General features: G+C 34.7%; 1 protein-coding gene and 1 long non-coding RNA gene across 4 annotated transcripts; both read right to left on the reverse strand.

Annotated features, from left to right (window-relative positions):
* Nucleotides 1-3,848: 3,848 nt before the first annotated feature.
* On the reverse strand, nucleotides 3,849-5,531 carry LOC130730957 (hydrophobic protein RCI2A-like). Its single transcript, XM_057583113.1, has 3 exons — nucleotides 5,318-5,531; nucleotides 5,116-5,225; nucleotides 3,849-4,090 (listed from the first exon to the last, which is right to left on the reverse strand). The coding sequence occupies exons 1-2, from the start codon at nucleotides 5,405-5,407 to the stop codon at nucleotides 5,142-5,144; spliced, it is 174 nt and encodes a 57-aa protein (XP_057439096.1). The 5' UTR covers nucleotides 5,408-5,531; the 3' UTR covers nucleotides 3,849-4,090; nucleotides 5,116-5,141.
* Nucleotides 5,532-9,533: 4,002 nt separating this feature from the next.
* On the reverse strand, nucleotides 9,534-16,673 carry LOC130730958 (uncharacterized). 3 transcript variants are annotated; one of them, XR_009016534.1, is made up of 12 exons: nucleotides 16,517-16,673; nucleotides 14,790-14,843; nucleotides 14,537-14,676; nucleotides 14,188-14,265; nucleotides 14,039-14,108; nucleotides 13,754-13,960; nucleotides 13,513-13,606; nucleotides 12,775-13,187; nucleotides 11,928-12,024; nucleotides 11,755-11,802; nucleotides 10,308-10,392; nucleotides 9,534-10,106 (listed from the first exon to the last, which is right to left on the reverse strand). It is a non-coding gene; the product is annotated as an uncharacterized LOC130730958 (long non-coding RNA). The 3 variants fall into 3 exon arrangements; XR_009016535.1 differs by having other exon boundaries at nucleotides 9,534-10,392; nucleotides 14,813-14,843; XR_009016533.1 differs by having other exon boundaries at nucleotides 9,534-10,392.
* Nucleotides 16,674-16,881: the final 208 nt, after the last annotated feature.

A 16,881-nucleotide genomic window follows, 5' to 3' on the forward strand; every position in this document is an offset into this window, starting at 1 on the left:
TATATAATTTGACTTTTAAAAAAATTTGAAAAACTATTTTAAAACTCCCCCTAGCAAAAAAAAAACTCACTGTAGAACTTTGCGGCGGTTAGAAACCGCCGCAAAACAGAGGCGGAATGAATTACAGGTTTTGCGGCGCTTTTAACCGCCGCTATATACTGCGGCGGTTATTCCAACGCTTGGATATAAGCGCCGCAGAACGGCCCCCGACGCTCGTAACTGCGGCGCTCGAGGAAATGCCCCAGTATACATTCTGCGGCGGTTAAAACCGCCGCACAATGCTTCCAAAAGCGCCGCAAAATGACTTTTTTTTTGTAGTGTGTTGTGTTTGTTAACTCTAAGTCAATAGAACAGAACCATAATTTTAATTACATATATAACCCTGCATATTTAATGTCCTGCCAAATTTCTTAATCAGATTCTTTACCATTCATCGATCCCCTTAAATTAAGAAGAAGAAAAAAAACACCATTTACCATCCTAGACCTAGTTGTTTGTTTTACTCAGTATCCTGCTCTTCTATTTATAAATTGAGATCCTAACTTTTCAATTGAACATTATCATCAAAGTAGTGTGGTGTGCTCATTGATCAACATTAAAAGAGTGTTTGATTTCAGTAGCTAGCTTATGGCAAGCAACAAAGACAGAGGAAATCTTCTTTCAAATTCTTCTTCGTTTTCAACCTTTTCTTCAAATCCAATAAGGCTAAAAGAGTGCAATGTGGTGATACCTTTGAAGCTGGTGGCAAAGTGTGGCCTGGCCATTATGACAAAGGAAGTTGGGGGTAGCTGAACCTGGAATTGACAACAAATCTTGTGATTTCATTGCTAACCACAAAAAAGTCTTTCAAACCTTCAATTTGATCCGGCTGCAGTTTAGGACTTAGAATAATCATATGGTTCGGATCAGATAGGGATAAAATGGGACAATCGTTCCTTAAGAAAAAAATAATTTCTTAATAAGAATAATATTTAAATGTTATTTTCACCTCCATATAAATTTTATATTTTTCACTCATCATGCATGAAAATAATGCATTTTGCTTGTAGTTTTTTTTTTTAAGTGCATTTTGCTTGACTGCTTGTAGTTGCACTTACATGATATTGTAATTTAATAAGACTTATTAGGTTAACTATTTCATTTCTTGTGTATACCGGTATTATTCTTTTTTGATACATCGGAAAATATACCAGTATTATTCTTGTACAAACATGCTTGGTTATTTTATGTTTATAGTATATATTTTAAACACATTTACCAAAACTTTTTATTTATTACCGAATTTGTGTAAATTCTGATACCTATTTTTTTTAATAAAATCGTCACTGCTGGTTGTGATATAATTTCTTTTTTTCACTTTATTTTTTGGCGACGGGAAGTTCCGTCACAAAATCCGAGTGCAAAATATAAACAGCATTAGTGACGGAATGTGGGGTGAGAAGTCTACCGTCACAAAATATTTAGCGACGGGTGTTTATTCCGTCACACAATCCTTGTGAACTAGCGACGGATTCTTGAGAGGGAATTTTCCGCCGCAACATTTTATTTAATCACGTTTTTTTGACTTTCTTTATTTGCGATGAATTTTCCGTCACAAAGTCCTAGTGCAAAATATAAACAGCTAGTGACGGGGTGTGGAGTGAGAAGTCTTCCGTCGCAAATATCATATGACGGAAAATTATTGCGACGGATTTTTATTCCGTCACAATGTCCTTTTAATTAGCGACAGAATTTGAGAGAGAAATTTCGTCACAAATTATAGAGCGACGGGATATCATTTGTGACAGAGTTTTCCGTCGCAAAAGGAGAAAAAGTGATAGAGATTGAAAAGTCACTGATGGTATTTATACTTGCACGAGGACTCTGTGACGGAATTTTCCATTGCAAATAAAAAAAATTTGAAAAAAAAGATTGGTATTACCAATGGCTGTAGTGATTTTATAAAAAAAATCAAAAAATTGGTATCACCACTCAGAACCGGCGATTTACACCAATTTGGTATGTATATAATAAAAAAAGTACTCTACATTAGTAAATATGTTTAAAAAATATGTTATAAATTAAAAAAAAAACAAAAAATCAACATGCTTCCACTACTGTCTTGTCTACTTTCTTTGTTTCTTTGCAACTAATAATTAATGTCTTCTTTTCAAAAAAAATTATGTCTTCTTTACTTTTCACATTAATGGTTTTTTTTTCTAAGAATTTTAATTCATTCACCCCTTAATTTTTCTTCTATTTTATTTTCATTTACTTTTTTTATCTATTTTTTATTTTCCTATCGCATCACTTATCATATCACTCATTTTTCTCTATTTTATTATTTTATTAAGCGGAAGTATTTTTAGTATGTAAATCAAACTTTTTTCTTCCTTCAATATTCCTTTTGGATTCTAAACCAAAGGACAAAAGACAAACGAGGGTGTTAGTGATATACCAGGCTCGAGTGTGTGTTGTAATACAGTTTGACCATTTATATATATAGGTGCGCAAAGTTCATTTTTGTCAAAAATTCCATCAACGTTAGTAACCGCAAAATGTTGGGAGCCCAAAGGCCTGAGTTACATGGAATCCGAGTTTGGCCCAAGGCTCAACACACGACACGTCCAAAACTAAAGAGACATGATGGTGTGCACAATTAAAAAAAAACAAGAATAAAGGAGAAGATGGCGTTGAAGGAGAAGGGGGATGGTGAAGAGAAGAGAGAAGATTGAAGGGAATGAGAATGCGTAAGGTGAGAGAGGAATAAGAAGAATACAGAAGTAGGGGGAAAGAGTGCTAGAAATTCAAGTGTGAGTCGAAGATTTAAGGTTTTGAGTAAAAAATGAATGTATGATTCTTCTAGTATCTTGCTTCCTTGGCTTATGTGCTCTCGTTGTCTCCCCAGGATACAGTGAAGGAGATCATTAGATAGAGCTATTTTATACTTTTTTCTATAAAAGATTGGTGTATTTAGTTGTGGGATGGAGTATTTAGTTTTGCCCTTGAAAATTTTGGAACATGCGGACTAGCTATTGGTATGAAGTAGAAGAGGCTTTTATCCATTTGAAATCCAAATTCTGTATATTACATTTGAGTTTTTCAATTTTGAATTTCATGAAATCATGTAAAAAAAAATCATAAAGCCACGTGACAAACTTCCATATTTTTCTGCACTTGGTAGATAGTTAGTAGAGTCTAACAACTTATATCAATTTAATATAGTTGATTGATTTAAATATGAACTTTAGGTTGAATATATAAATTTGGAGGATATGATTCAATTACTTCGCAATTTTGATACTTCTTTAATCTCACCTTTAAATTAGTTTTGATTGCTTTCTTTATTTCTTCTTGTAAGATTACAACCAAATCACTATTTGATTGTCTAAACAATGAACTCTTTCTCTGAAATCAAGTGTTCATGCTTTAGTCTTTCGGGTCTCTTACTATTTGTGATACCGCGTACTTGCTCATTTGCGTGCATGTTTGAAATGCATCACACGCCTCATAAAGTTTCTTTTGTTCTAGAAACGACATGAGTTTAAAAACTTGTTCGATCAATCTTTAAGTCAAGTGAAAAATAATTAGAACATGTTTCAACTTGCCTAGGAGCACCCTTAATATCAGGTAAATAATTTTTATTATGAAAGATAGAAACATTAAATTGTATAATCATGTGGTAGAGATTAAAAGTGATTTAAAAAAAGAGAAATTAAAAGTGGTTTAATAATCACATGACTACATCTACTTTTAGACTCTGGGCATGCGCTTTTACGAATTGATTTTAAAGCCTTCAGACTGATGAAGGAAAATCTGGACCAAACATGAATGAAAAACATTCTAGGTAGGACACATGAACAAGAAGATTGAAACCAATAAAATAGTACTACTATATTTCAATACGAATTATCTTATCTAGAGACCATAAGGTTCACACTTTCATTCCCACATGACATCAGAACAAAAACAGAATCTAAAAGCACAAGAAAAAAATTAAAAAAGAGTACTGACACTGATACAGAGGGGAAAAAAATAACTTTTGTCCATAATCCATAAATATCTGAATCGAGAGAAGCTCCAGCACACATGACAGCTATTCATCACCTACCTGTCAATAAAGTCATTGATTTTCATCGGTTAGTCAATAATTAATTACTTCAGAAACAAATTAAAAGCAAATTAAGTCCAATAATTCCTTGTCAAAATTGGTGAAAAATTAACAACCAAAAAAGTAAGGTAAAGCATAGCTGACACCACCTAATCACAATTATTTCCCAAGGAGAAGACAACATCAAAAGTGTGCGTATGAAACCCACTCACTAATCTTTTTTTTTTTATAGGCACTCACTAATCTTCTTTGGTTCTTCCTTCCATTTTCCTTCCCCCCCCCTTTTTGGAATAACTAGAGTTATGTTGAGATAGTGAATTTAAGGGTATGTTTGTTTCTTATTTTCAAAACGGTCAGTTTAACTGAAAATCAGTTTGGTATGACCTGTTTTCAAAAACAGTTTTTGAAAACAGTTCTCATTTTCAGTTTTTTAAACTAAAAAATCAAAACAGCTAAAAGATGTTTTCCGTTTCTGGTTTTAGTTTTCAGATATCGGTTTTCTAAATGTTGGAAAACATGTCATTCAACCTGTTTTCTTCAACTTAAAACTGTTTTTAAAAATTGTTTCTGAAAATTGTTTGTAAGAACTGAAAACAAAACTGCAGCCAAACATGCCTATATTTTTTCCCCCAAATTATGCGACGGCAGCATGAGACTAATCCCTACAAAGACAGGAAAAAGACAAACTCCACCAATCACAGTAGAAAAAGACTCTAATCTGGGAGCATAGGTTAACTACACCTCACAACTCAGTCCCAATTAACTCAATGCAATTGAATCTAAACATTTTTTTATACATAACAGGGCACTACCCTCTATGTAAAAGCAAAACTAGTTTATCTGAATACAAGCCATGCACTTGGATCTTAAAAACAAAAATATCAATTATATAGCATACACATCAATAAGTTTAATTAGTGCATCTTTAACATACATGCCTGGCATGAGCAGTAATTTTTTTATGAAAAAAAAGCCCCAAAGTTAAGTGCATTGGTAAAAAAATTAGAGAGAAAATTGGCACTTACAGTCCAAATTAAAGGTGAAAACTAAATCACTTGGTGATGGCATAGACAGCATAGATGATTCCAGGAATATAGCCAAAAAGGGTGAGAACCAAACAGATCCAGAACTCAACCTGCAAAATATATGAGACAGAGCACGATGCAAGTGAAATAATTAATTAAGAGAAAAAAAAATGATTGAGATTGGGAGAATATGTATACATACATGGCAGCCAAACTTGAGGAAGACCCCGAGAGGAGGGAGGAGGATGGCGAGGAGGATGTCAATGAAGTTGAGTGTGCCTTCGCTAGCCATTTTCTTAGTTTCAGTTCTGTTGTAGTGTTGTGCAACAAAAGGAAGGAATTGAAGCAAGCAACTTTACCAAATGCTACAAAAGAAGAACGTGACGTGAAGGAGAATGTGATAGGGACGAGTGAAGCGGTGGGTGGGTGCGTATTTATATATAGGCCATTGGATTGGAGAAACATATCTCATCTGCCTCCATACATGCACCACGTGCCTACTACACATTGGAAATCAAGATATTAACGTTACCCCTCTAAATTATTCACAATATTAAAATGGAAAAACTACTTTTTGTTTTTAGGAAAAAAATTAAGAATATTAAAATGAAACAAAGTCAAATTCTTATACTAAAATATATATTAAGAATTAGAAGTAAATGATAATTAATACATCACTATTTATTAATAAATACTTATGTTAGAAGTTTACCCAAATATTAAATGTTTTAGAAAAATTAGTTCTAAACTTTCTAGTGTCATTATATGGTATTATTAATTATAATTGATTTAAAAAAATTATAATTGACTCCAAGCTTTACATTAATGATAATAATAATTACTTATTAATTAATTTTACAGTACTAATTGTATTTATTTATTTAATAATTAATTGTACAACCTCTGATAGATATAATTAAAATACTAAATATTAAGATTAGTTTAAATATTAATTATCAATTCATAAAAATTAATATAATAAAAAAAATTCATATTTTTATATTATAAAAATATATTAAGTATTCAAAGTTATAGTTAGTGGCACAATGCTATTTTCCAACAAATATCCAAAAAGAAATTAAATAATATATATATTAAATTAGTAATCATTTCTGTTAAGTACTCCCTCCGTTCCTATTTATAAGAATCAAATAGAAAATGCACTTGGTCCTTAAAGAACCAACTTGAAGTATGTGGAGAATTGATTATTTTTGGACAAGAATGCCCTTATTTCATTGAATTTCACTCTCTTTCTACTTCCTATAGCATTAATGATGCATAGAAATGAAGAATAATGAGTGGAGGGTAACTTTGGAAAGTTGATATAAAATGAGAACAAATTTAATGCAATTATCTAGATTAGCTAAATTTCTTAAAGGGTGTGAAGTGACTGCTTGGTTCTTATATTAAAGAACAGAGGGAGTATTACAGTATAAACAAAGCATGTAATGAGTTTTCCTCCCTGTAATAAAAAAATCCATGTAATGCACAAGCACAAGCATACTTCAGTGAGAATAAAACTCTAAGGAATGATACCACAATGCAATAAGATAAAACATTAACGATAAAACATGCTCATCATTCATGTTGATACAAGGACTAACATACTAGAAAACCAAGCAAAACTCTTAAACCTAAATTCCTGCCAACAACGAATTTGGTTGACTTTCAGAGCAATAATTTTTTCCAATTTAACCAATAGCTCCAACTTTTGCAAGTTATTTGGCTCTGCTAGAGCTGCAATCTAAACAACCTTCAGGGAAGCCCACATTGTTGCTTCAACGACATCGAAATGAGACTACAAAAAACTACCAACATTGAGATCAATGAAACAGACAACTTTAGAACCAACTTTACCGAGTAACAATAGAAACAAAAGGCGAAGAAGAGAGTGGTGGTGACCAATGGGCTGGATGGTCATGTTTGAGGTGATGGCAATTGACGTTGTGTCGGCATGACGACGTCGACAGAGGGTGGACATTATGATGATGGTGGTAGCGATGGCGGTGATGATAGTGGTGGTGGACTAGTGGCTACGATAGTGGTAGCAGTGATGATTGTGATGCGGTAGTGGCAGTGAGTTAAATATTTTTAAGTAATTTATACGTAATATTTTTATAAGGTCTTATCCATCATCAGGTGGATTAAATAATTCATTATTTTAACGTATAATAGTAGATTGACGGATATACTTATACAATACAAAATTAGCACAAAATAAATAAACTTATAGTAGTGTATATCTGAGCTTATACTATACTAAAACCTATAACCCAACTCACATTTTTATGGCAAAGAGTCCTAATTAAAGGCAAGATCTGGTGTTACCTCCTTTTCTTTCAACTTTCACAACTAACCATGATGTGACTTTATCTCTGATTCTACAACCAATCAAGAATGCGAATTATGCGATGCATTCATTCTCCATGGCGTTGCAGCGCTGGAAAAACAGAGAAAAGAATGTGCAGGAGCTGGCAGGCACACGTGATGCAACGGTTTCTAACATGACCGACCGTTAGCTTAAACACAAAGGAACAAACGGAACAAAATAACATGCGATTATATTAATCATTCATGCCTCCATCTCCACCGTTGCTTCCTGTCGCCGCGGCAACCTACAAGCCGTAGATCATTCCACCATTTTGGCTCCAACGATTAGATTCCTTGCATTTAATTGCATACGCGCTCTCCCAAGTCCAACCTTGGAGAGGTCGGAGACCCCACATATATATCTCCAAACTAGGTCATCATTGCTTGATTTGAGAGTTAAACTTGCGGATCTTCATCAACCCCTTCCTTATATGGAGCGACTATATGGTGGGGTGATTCAAGCAAAGATTTAAGGAGACGCTTTTGTCTTTGGCCATGAAATTAGGCTAACTGACTGTATAGGTAAATTCTTGGATGGTACAAAAAATCTTAGTCTCGTAGATGGTACATTTTTTTTTTTGAAAGGAACTGATATCATTTATTAAAGTAATATCGTGTTCATACTTTCACATATAAGTATATATCTATATATATTTAAAGAATATCATTTGAAATATGATGACTAAAACTAAATTTCACTTATTTTAATGAACCAAAAACATATATAAGCTTTTTCGTTATGGATTATCAAACAAATGCAAAATTTTCCTCTCAGGAAATAAATCCTAATAACCCAACTCACATTTTTATGGATCGGCCCATTGGTCCTAAGAAGTGCAGTTATGCACTGATTTGTAACAAACATTGCTGTTTCGCTTGAAACAGTGAAGCATGATTATTCAATCTTTGTCCAAAAAAAGCTATATTCAATATTTGAGACCAAATAAAAAAATCTTTGTCCAAAAAAACAGTGAAGCATGATTTATTTAGTACATTGTCATGCTTATCATCTGTCTCTAGAGTGCTACTATGAAACTTCGCTTGCCACTGTTACAGTTTGTTAGCCATGGAAATCCAGCTCCTAAGTTCTACTCAGCTGCACCAAACAACGTGGTCACTTGGACCACCCTCATCACCCAACTCCCTCATTCCAACAAACAATTCCAAGCCCTGAACTCTTCCAGTTACCGCATGAGAGCCACCGAAATATACCCCAACCACTTCACCTTCTCAGCCATCTTACCCGCATGTGCCAACACCCTTCTCCTCACCCACGGTCAGCAAATGCACGCATTGATTCATAAACATTGCTTCAACACTAATACATTTGTAGCCACCGCGTTACTTGATTCATACGATTCACTTGTTTATCATATTTCGTGGGAAAGACATGGCTTGCTTCCATGGGCACCGCATTACATAAGACAACATGATTACTCTTTCCTATGAACAAGGGAAGTAGGACTTGCTTATTTACAACCAAGTCTTCTTGGGCAAAAAGCCATTGAAGCTTATATGCTTTGGATGAGGATTTACAACAAATCCTAGCTTATTCACTCTCCTAGAGCTAGCCACTTAAGTGACACTATTAATAATGGAACATTTATGCCCACTAATTAGTCATCTTGTACAAAAGATGTTTTCTATTTGGTTACCTCACCATCTATACTAGGTAATAATCTCCCTCTAAACAATATTCAACAATCTCTTGTTCATTGGAGGAAGATGTAGAATGGGAAGAACTTAAACTTAAAATGCCCCCAATAATTTTGAAGTAAGAAAGCATGTAGGACTTTGAGAGGCAATGTGACCTCAACACACTTGAAGGGTTTCATGTTTGACTCTGCTTCTCTAGGTTTGGAAGTTGGATAATAACATGTCTTCATAGATTCTCTCGGATGTTCTTTTTAACTTTAGGGTCCCTAAATGTCACTAAAGAACTATAAAAGTCACCATCTATCTTCTTTTAGCACTCTTATATTTTCTTCTAATATTTTCTTTTGTATCTAATTGCATGGTCAACTTTTGGGCTTGATGTTGCAGGTCCATGAATATGTTCGATATAGGGGAAAGTGAAGAATTGCTCCCAAACAACTAGCCATCACAAGAAGATATGATGCAGACAAAAAAGCAAAAGGTAAGCAAATATGTAAGATGAACCACTCCAAAGGGTCCTAAATCTAGCCTAGAGGATCATCCAAAAGATCCTATTTATAATGATGCACAAACAAGCAAAGCAAATATGTAAGGATGAACCAAAGGGTCCCAAAGAATGTCCAAAGTCCACTTACAAGAGAAAAAGAAAAGTACAAAACTATATCCTAATACAAAGGAACTACAAAGTACACAGATTTGATCCTAGATACAATCTAAAAAGAAAAATTACAATGAGAACTCCTAATACAGACGTACTATAACAAACAATACAATTGTAAAAGGAGAAAATAAGAGAACAATTAACTAAATGGGGAAAATGGCAAACTAGTGAATATTCAACATGAGAATCTTACTTTTTCTTTTTAATTTTCTCACTCACCTGCCAATACAATTGTGTCATACTTTTTATGATTTTTTCTCTATTGAGTACTCTTCTCTTGTTCCACTCCTTATCTCTTTTCCACCTTTTCACAAAAGAAAACCACACTAGAAGATGTAACAACGTGTGAGATTAAAATGAGAACTCCTAATACAGACGTACTATAACAAACAATACAGTTGTAAACGGAGAAAATAAGAGAACAATTAACTAAATGGGGAAAATGGCAAACTAGTGAATATTCAACATAAGAATCTTACTTTTTCTTTTTAATTTTCTCACTCACCTGCCAATACAATTGTGTCATACTTTTTATGATTTTTTCTCTATTGAGTACTCTTCTCTTGTTCCGCTCCTTATCTCTTTTCCACCTTTTCACAAAAGAAAACCACATTAGAAGATGTAACAACGTGTGAGATTAAAAGTGGTCTTGTCTTGTGGAGCCCCTTCAAACACTTCACAAACTTCAGAGGTGAAATGGAAAATAAATAAATGAAAAAACAATGTTTAGCACAAAGACAATCAAGAAAAGCTCAACAAGGAATAAGGACTACCAAAAGATGAAAAAGTGAAATAAAACTAGCAAGAAGCCAACAAAGAAAAAACACATGGAGTTTAGACCTTTTTTACGTTCTAGAAAAGATTCTCAACAAGGCAATGTTTGTGTATCACATGCCCTGGACATATATTTTCACTAAGGCACCATCTCCAACATATATTTTCACTAAGGCACTGTCTCCAACTCGGTTTGAGGTTGTAAGAGACAAACTCAATGCGGTTGACAATATTACTCTTTCTCTCCCACCTTGAGTTTGAGGGGGACTATTAGAGAATAGAGTTAGTTAGTTAGTTATAGTGCCAGCAGGATGTTACCAGCTGTTGTTAGTTGTTGAGTCAGTTTACTCTTTGTAATTGTTATGTTGGTTAGAATTAGTTCCTGAATTCAGCTTGCTATGCAAGCTTCTCCCACTCTCTATATATTAAGAGAGTACCTCTTGTATTCGGCAAGAATATCAATAACAGAATTCAATTCAGTTTACTTTTCTTTTGCTCTCTAAACCAGGTTCTCCATAGGAAGAACTTGAACTCTCCCTTGCGTGTGTGATCAGAGAATGGAAACAAGTGCAAGAAGTTAAGAGCTTACAGGGAAAAAAATAGAAAATGAAGTCTTGAGGGTTACCGGAGATGCTAAGTATCACATAAACCGAATATTAGTAAGCAAATAGCAAATAATGAGAAGGATATCAAGATAGACAAAGATGATCAATTTCCAATTACCAAGACAATGAGATCAAAAGAATCAGACCACTGAACACCAAAAACCAGAGAATCACAAAAAAAAAACCTGCTAAACAAAAAAAAAAACCTGTTGAAATGGCAAAGGTACCATGAATGTAAAGATAGATACATATTACATAGACACACACCATTTGCATTTTACAAAAGAAACATAGGAGTTGATAAAGTTCAAAGTCAGTAGGGTTGAAGAAATGTCTGTAGAAAAGTTTTCATTAAATAAAATATTTGAATAGATCAACACAATCAACTCTAACTCTCTAAGGGTGTAAAATACATTGCCAAACTCATTTTAACTTCAAATTTACAAATGTCCATAAATCTTTGATGAGATGGTTTATATTATTAATTTACGCAATATCATGGGAAAATTATTATGAAAATTGACCAATTAGTTCCGAAGCTAACCATCAGATTCATCACTATTTGATACTCACCATTTGAAGAAAGATTAGACCAGCAGTCCAGCACTATAAATATCAAATCTGTCAAGCAAATTCAGTTGTTTGAAACAAGAAAACCATGATAAGTAAAATAAGGAAATATTATTACGAGATAAAGGAAGTTATTTATCTTCAAAAGCCATGGATCATTCAGAAGAAATGTTTACCCTGCCATAAGATTGGGGACAATGCAGTTTTACAACTGGGGCTGAAGATACATATGAGATTTGTGTGCTCATGATGTACTGTTCTGGTGCAGTATATCTGAAACAGAAGGATGGGACACATCATGAATTGCCTATAGTGGGATGTCAGGCATAGATGGATTCAACGAGAATATATACAACACTTATATTTTCTAACTTATGGTTATCTTTTTCATTAAATTATAAGGATATTTCTAATTGTTTGAATTATTTATTGGAATATACAGTACACAATACTTATTCCTCATCTCATTCTCTCAATCAACTAATCATCTTTGGAAGCTGCGAGAGCTTGTTCTGCCGTTCTGGTTCACATGTACTGAATGAGGATATAATTATCTGGAATCAGTTGTTCTGTACTTGTAGAATTTACAAGGGCAATTTAGACACACACAGACACAACCATTGGATCATAACAGAAAATGTTTTCGCTCTCATACACACGCGCGCGCGTGAACCAAGACACAAGAACAGCAAGGAAAGGAACTATAGAAAAACTGTCTGGAACCAAATTTGAGGTAAGCACAATAGCAATAATTATAAGAATCAACAAAACAATCAAGACAGAGATAACACCAAGATCAACAACTAAAGCACGAAAAATGTTATCCACAGCTTTTCCAGTAAGCGAAGTTAAAAAAGCACATATTTTTGCATATAATGATTAGGAAGAAAAACTAGGCTAAAAGGGTAAAACGGATATATAGAATGGACTGTGAACAAGGCTACATGTTTATGTGTCATTAAAATATGAGAAATGATGAAATTCCAAAATGAGGTAATGGAGGAATGCAAGGATACGACTAACCGATAAATAAAGAATGGGCATTGCAGGTGATATCTTCGGTGAGTTCTATCCAGAGCAAGCACGATTTCTGTCCTTCCACTACTGATCGCCTCCTCTTCCATGGCAGCACCTCATCCCACCAACATTTTATTCAACACCGTCTAATGACAACTATTCTACCTATTGGTTACAGTATCCTAATGTCGACAATCTCTATCCATTTATTCTTTCCATAAATTAGTTAGGAATCTGAAATTGCCTTATACTTAAAAATCACCCCTTTTAAGGAACCTCTCCCAATTTGCATGTGATCATGAAAATCATACGTCCCAATGCAAATAAGAGCTCCCTCACAATTGTTTGAATTATTCTATTTTCTCTTTCCAATCCCTTGGGCAAGTCTTTGACCTTACCGCCAAAATCAATGTTTCTACCTGAAATTTGTGGCGCCATCAGTAGGTCTGATACTAGAGGAGCTAACCAATCATGAAATACCATAGATAGAACCATAATATTCACAAAGAACTTCACTATTAACTAAGTGCTTTAGAAACATAGTGAAGATAATTAAAAAATATGAAATGAAAAATATTATCCTCACAGATTAAAGACTAAAAATAGGTGTGTTGTTTACCCTCCCCCACCCCACAACTCACCTTCCCAGTATATCTTACTTCTACAAACTTAATTAGAAAATTGAATACCAAAATATTAACAAAACAACCAATTTTAGCCATGCTATTTAAAGAGACTACTAACATTGGAAGCTCTCTACTCTGCATCAAATTAGATAAGGTGGAATCCCCTCAAACTGCCATATGAATCAGTATTCAGCAGCCTTCATAGTGGAGCTCTGCAACAATGTTTGAGAAGATTTGTATTTGTCAGTAGTAAAACTGGTGTTAAATGATGTGACCAAGAATGACCTTACTCTCCACATACAAGTACAAAAGTGTTATCTTAAATTTGACAAGTAGTATTAGTTTTAATAGAGCATCACCTCAAGAAAGCCATAAACAAAATATGCACAGTTGTTTGCACAAGCTCTTCATACTCTCTCATTCATCCAAATTTCTACTGCACCATATTCATTTGCCCTCTTCATGGCTTGCCTCAAATGGATATTGCAAGGAACTTGTAGGAAGCTTGTCTCCTTTGGAACTCTAGAAACAAGAATCACAATCCTTTGAAGTGTCTTTCCAAAAACCTGATTATATCCGTCAGTCAACATATACAAATGAGTCATATAATAGCGGTATACTTGACAGGTGAGACATTTGTTTACCTTAAAGCATACTCATCAATTCAATCATCACCAATATAAATTTGAAGTACATCAACAGAATTCTCGTATCCTAGAAATATGTAAATAACATTGCAGTTAGGATCTATGTCTCATAATACACGACCAAAGTAGCATGAGTATATACTCACCAAACAGCGGACAGCGGTCTGTGAACATTCTGACATTAATCACAAGAACCTCTTGTATCTGTAGTATTAGGGATGCATCTGTCCCACTAACCAAGTTAGATTGACAATTAAATCCAAAATAAGTTAACAAAATTCAAAACCACGAAAATATGTAATTCATATTTTTAAGATAGGTTTTCCCCTCCAAATCCAATTATACCATAACCGAATCAAAGGGAAACAAGTCGTTTTGAGAAAACCCAACAAGTAAAAATCCAAACTTTAACCAAATATAAGAGTTGACCAAAGAAAAACCATGTATAAGAAACCCCCAAGAATAAGAAATCACATAGCAGAAAGAGAAACAGACCTCATCCTCCACAACTTGGCGACCGCGACACCCTCTGTCATTGCGCTGCAAATGTCTGCGAGTGTGGGGAGAAAATGAAGCACATAACAACGTTCTCCAACCGTATAAGGGTCATTTTGCTAACACCAATCAAACTTTCTCTGCTAGGCACAAACACTGACCAACTTATTAAAGAGAATAGAGAAGCTCAAGTCATACATGTATCTTCTGGGCAGAAAATACACTGCGGAAAAAGCAAAAACTACACATGTACCATTGCATGACAATAACTAACACCTGATATAAGTTGTTGGAAGAAGAAGCGTGCCTGCAGAATAAAAAAGTGGGCATTTAAGACATATACAACAGCACTTCACAACTGAATGAATGCAATGGAGACGAACCACATCCTCACTTAACCCCCCTGCATTACATATCTTCTCAAATAGCTCTCCTCCAGAAGCATATTCATTACAATTACCAAATGTTTTGGGGTAAATATAACCTTTCAAATTCTCTTGTCAAAGTTGTCTTAATCAGAATTAGCATTCTCGCGACTTTAGGGTCATCGATCACATGATTAACCATCTTATTTTAGGAACTCGCATCAATGATTTCTGTCAAAAGGGTTAGCCCTCAAATTATCATTATCCGAAAAGCTAAAACGCATAAAGGCAACATGGGTCCATAATCATAATTAGCATTCTCACGAATTTAGGGTCATCGATCACATGATTAACCATCTCGTTTTGGGGACTCGCATCAATGATTTCCGTCAAAAGGGTCAGCCCTCAAATTATCTTTATTCGAAAAGCTAAAAAGCATAAAGGTAACATAGGTCCATAATCATAATTAGCATTCTTGCGACTTTAGGGTTATCGATCACATAATTAACCATCTCGTTTTAGGGACTCGCATCAGTGATTTCCGTCAAAAGGGTCAGCCCTCAAATTATCATTATCCGAAAAGCTAAAAAGCATAAAGGCAACATGAGTCCATAATCATAATTAGCATTTTCGCTACTTTAGGGTCATCGATCACATGATTAGCCATCACGTTTTAGGGACTCGCATCGATGATTTCCGTCAAAAGGATCAGCCCTCAAATTATCATTAACCGAAAACATAAAAAGCATAAAGGCAACACGGGTCCATCATCAGTTAGTATTCTCGCAACTTGAGGGTCATCGTTCACATGATTAATCATCTCGTTTTAGGGACTCGCATCGATGATTTCCGTCAAAAGGGTCAGCCCTCAAATTATCATTATCCGAAAAGCTAAAAAGCATAAAGGAAACATGAGTCCATAATCATAATTAGCATTCTTGCGACTTTAGGGTCATCGATCACATGATTAACCTCTTTTTAGGGACTTGCATCGATGATTTCCGTCAAAAGGGTCAGCCCTCAAATTATCATTATCCGAAAAGCTAAAAAGTATAAAGGCAACATGGGTCTATAATCAGGATTAGCATTCTCGCGACTTTAGGGCCATCGATCACATGACTAACCATCTCGCTTTAGGGACTCGCATCGATGATTTCCGTCAAAAGGGTCAGCCCTCAAATTATCATTATCCGAAAAGCTAAAAAGCATAAATGCAATATGGGTCCATAATCATAATTAGAATTCGCGCGCCTTTAGGGTCATCAATCACATGAATAATCATCTCGTTTTAGGGACTTGTATCGATGATTTCCGTCAAAAGTGTTAGCTCTCAAATTATCATTATCCGAAAAGCTAAAAAGCATAAAGGCAACATGGGTCCATAATCAGTATTAGCATTCTTGCGACTTAAGGGTCATCATTCACATGATTAACCATGAACCTAGCTATCCCAATAATTTCCCAAACCAATATCATGCACAATTTCATAGCGATCACTGTCATGAAGAACCTCAAAAGTTCATATCAATTGTCTTGTGAAATTCTTTCACTCATCTATCTCTCTCTTCACATACAATAAATAGGCATATGATTCTATGGAGAAAATGAGACTGACCTGTAAATTTTTTAAATGAGGGAACCATACCAAAAATGAACCAAATTTTGATCTTCATGAAATCGAGCACTTCCGGTGGGCATCAATCGAGCACTTTCAGGCTATAAGACAAGCATCCAGAACTGGTAGCATAAGGGGTTTTGAAAACAACACTAGCAATTAGTAGAACCAGAATCAATCACATCTAAATAATTTCGAATTAATGACTTCTAGAAATTCATTTCTAAGCCAACATAGGATCTCTAATTAAGGCCCAACTGGACTGGGCGGGACATAAAGAAGATTATGTCCCGCCCAAAATGAACAAATAACCATTGAAGATAGCCATGGCGGGAAAGGCGACACGCGAGCTTCATTGCCCTCCC

Source organism: Lotus japonicus, chromosome 1, assembly GCF_012489685.1.
Source record: "Lotus japonicus ecotype B-129 chromosome 1, LjGifu_v1.2".
Lineage (NCBI taxonomy): Eukaryota > Viridiplantae > Streptophyta > Magnoliopsida > Fabales > Fabaceae > Lotus > Lotus japonicus.

Bases quoted from the DNA above. Each gene is read 5' to 3' on its own strand.
- LOC130730957 (XM_057583113.1), bottom strand. From the start codon at position 5,407: ATGGCTAGCGAAGGCACACTCAACTTCATTGACATCCTCCTCGCCATC. The intron at 5,226-5,317 runs GTATGTATACAT...TATATTTTGCAG, and splicing joins TCCTCAAGTTTGGCTGCCAT to GTTGAGTTCTGGATCTGTTT.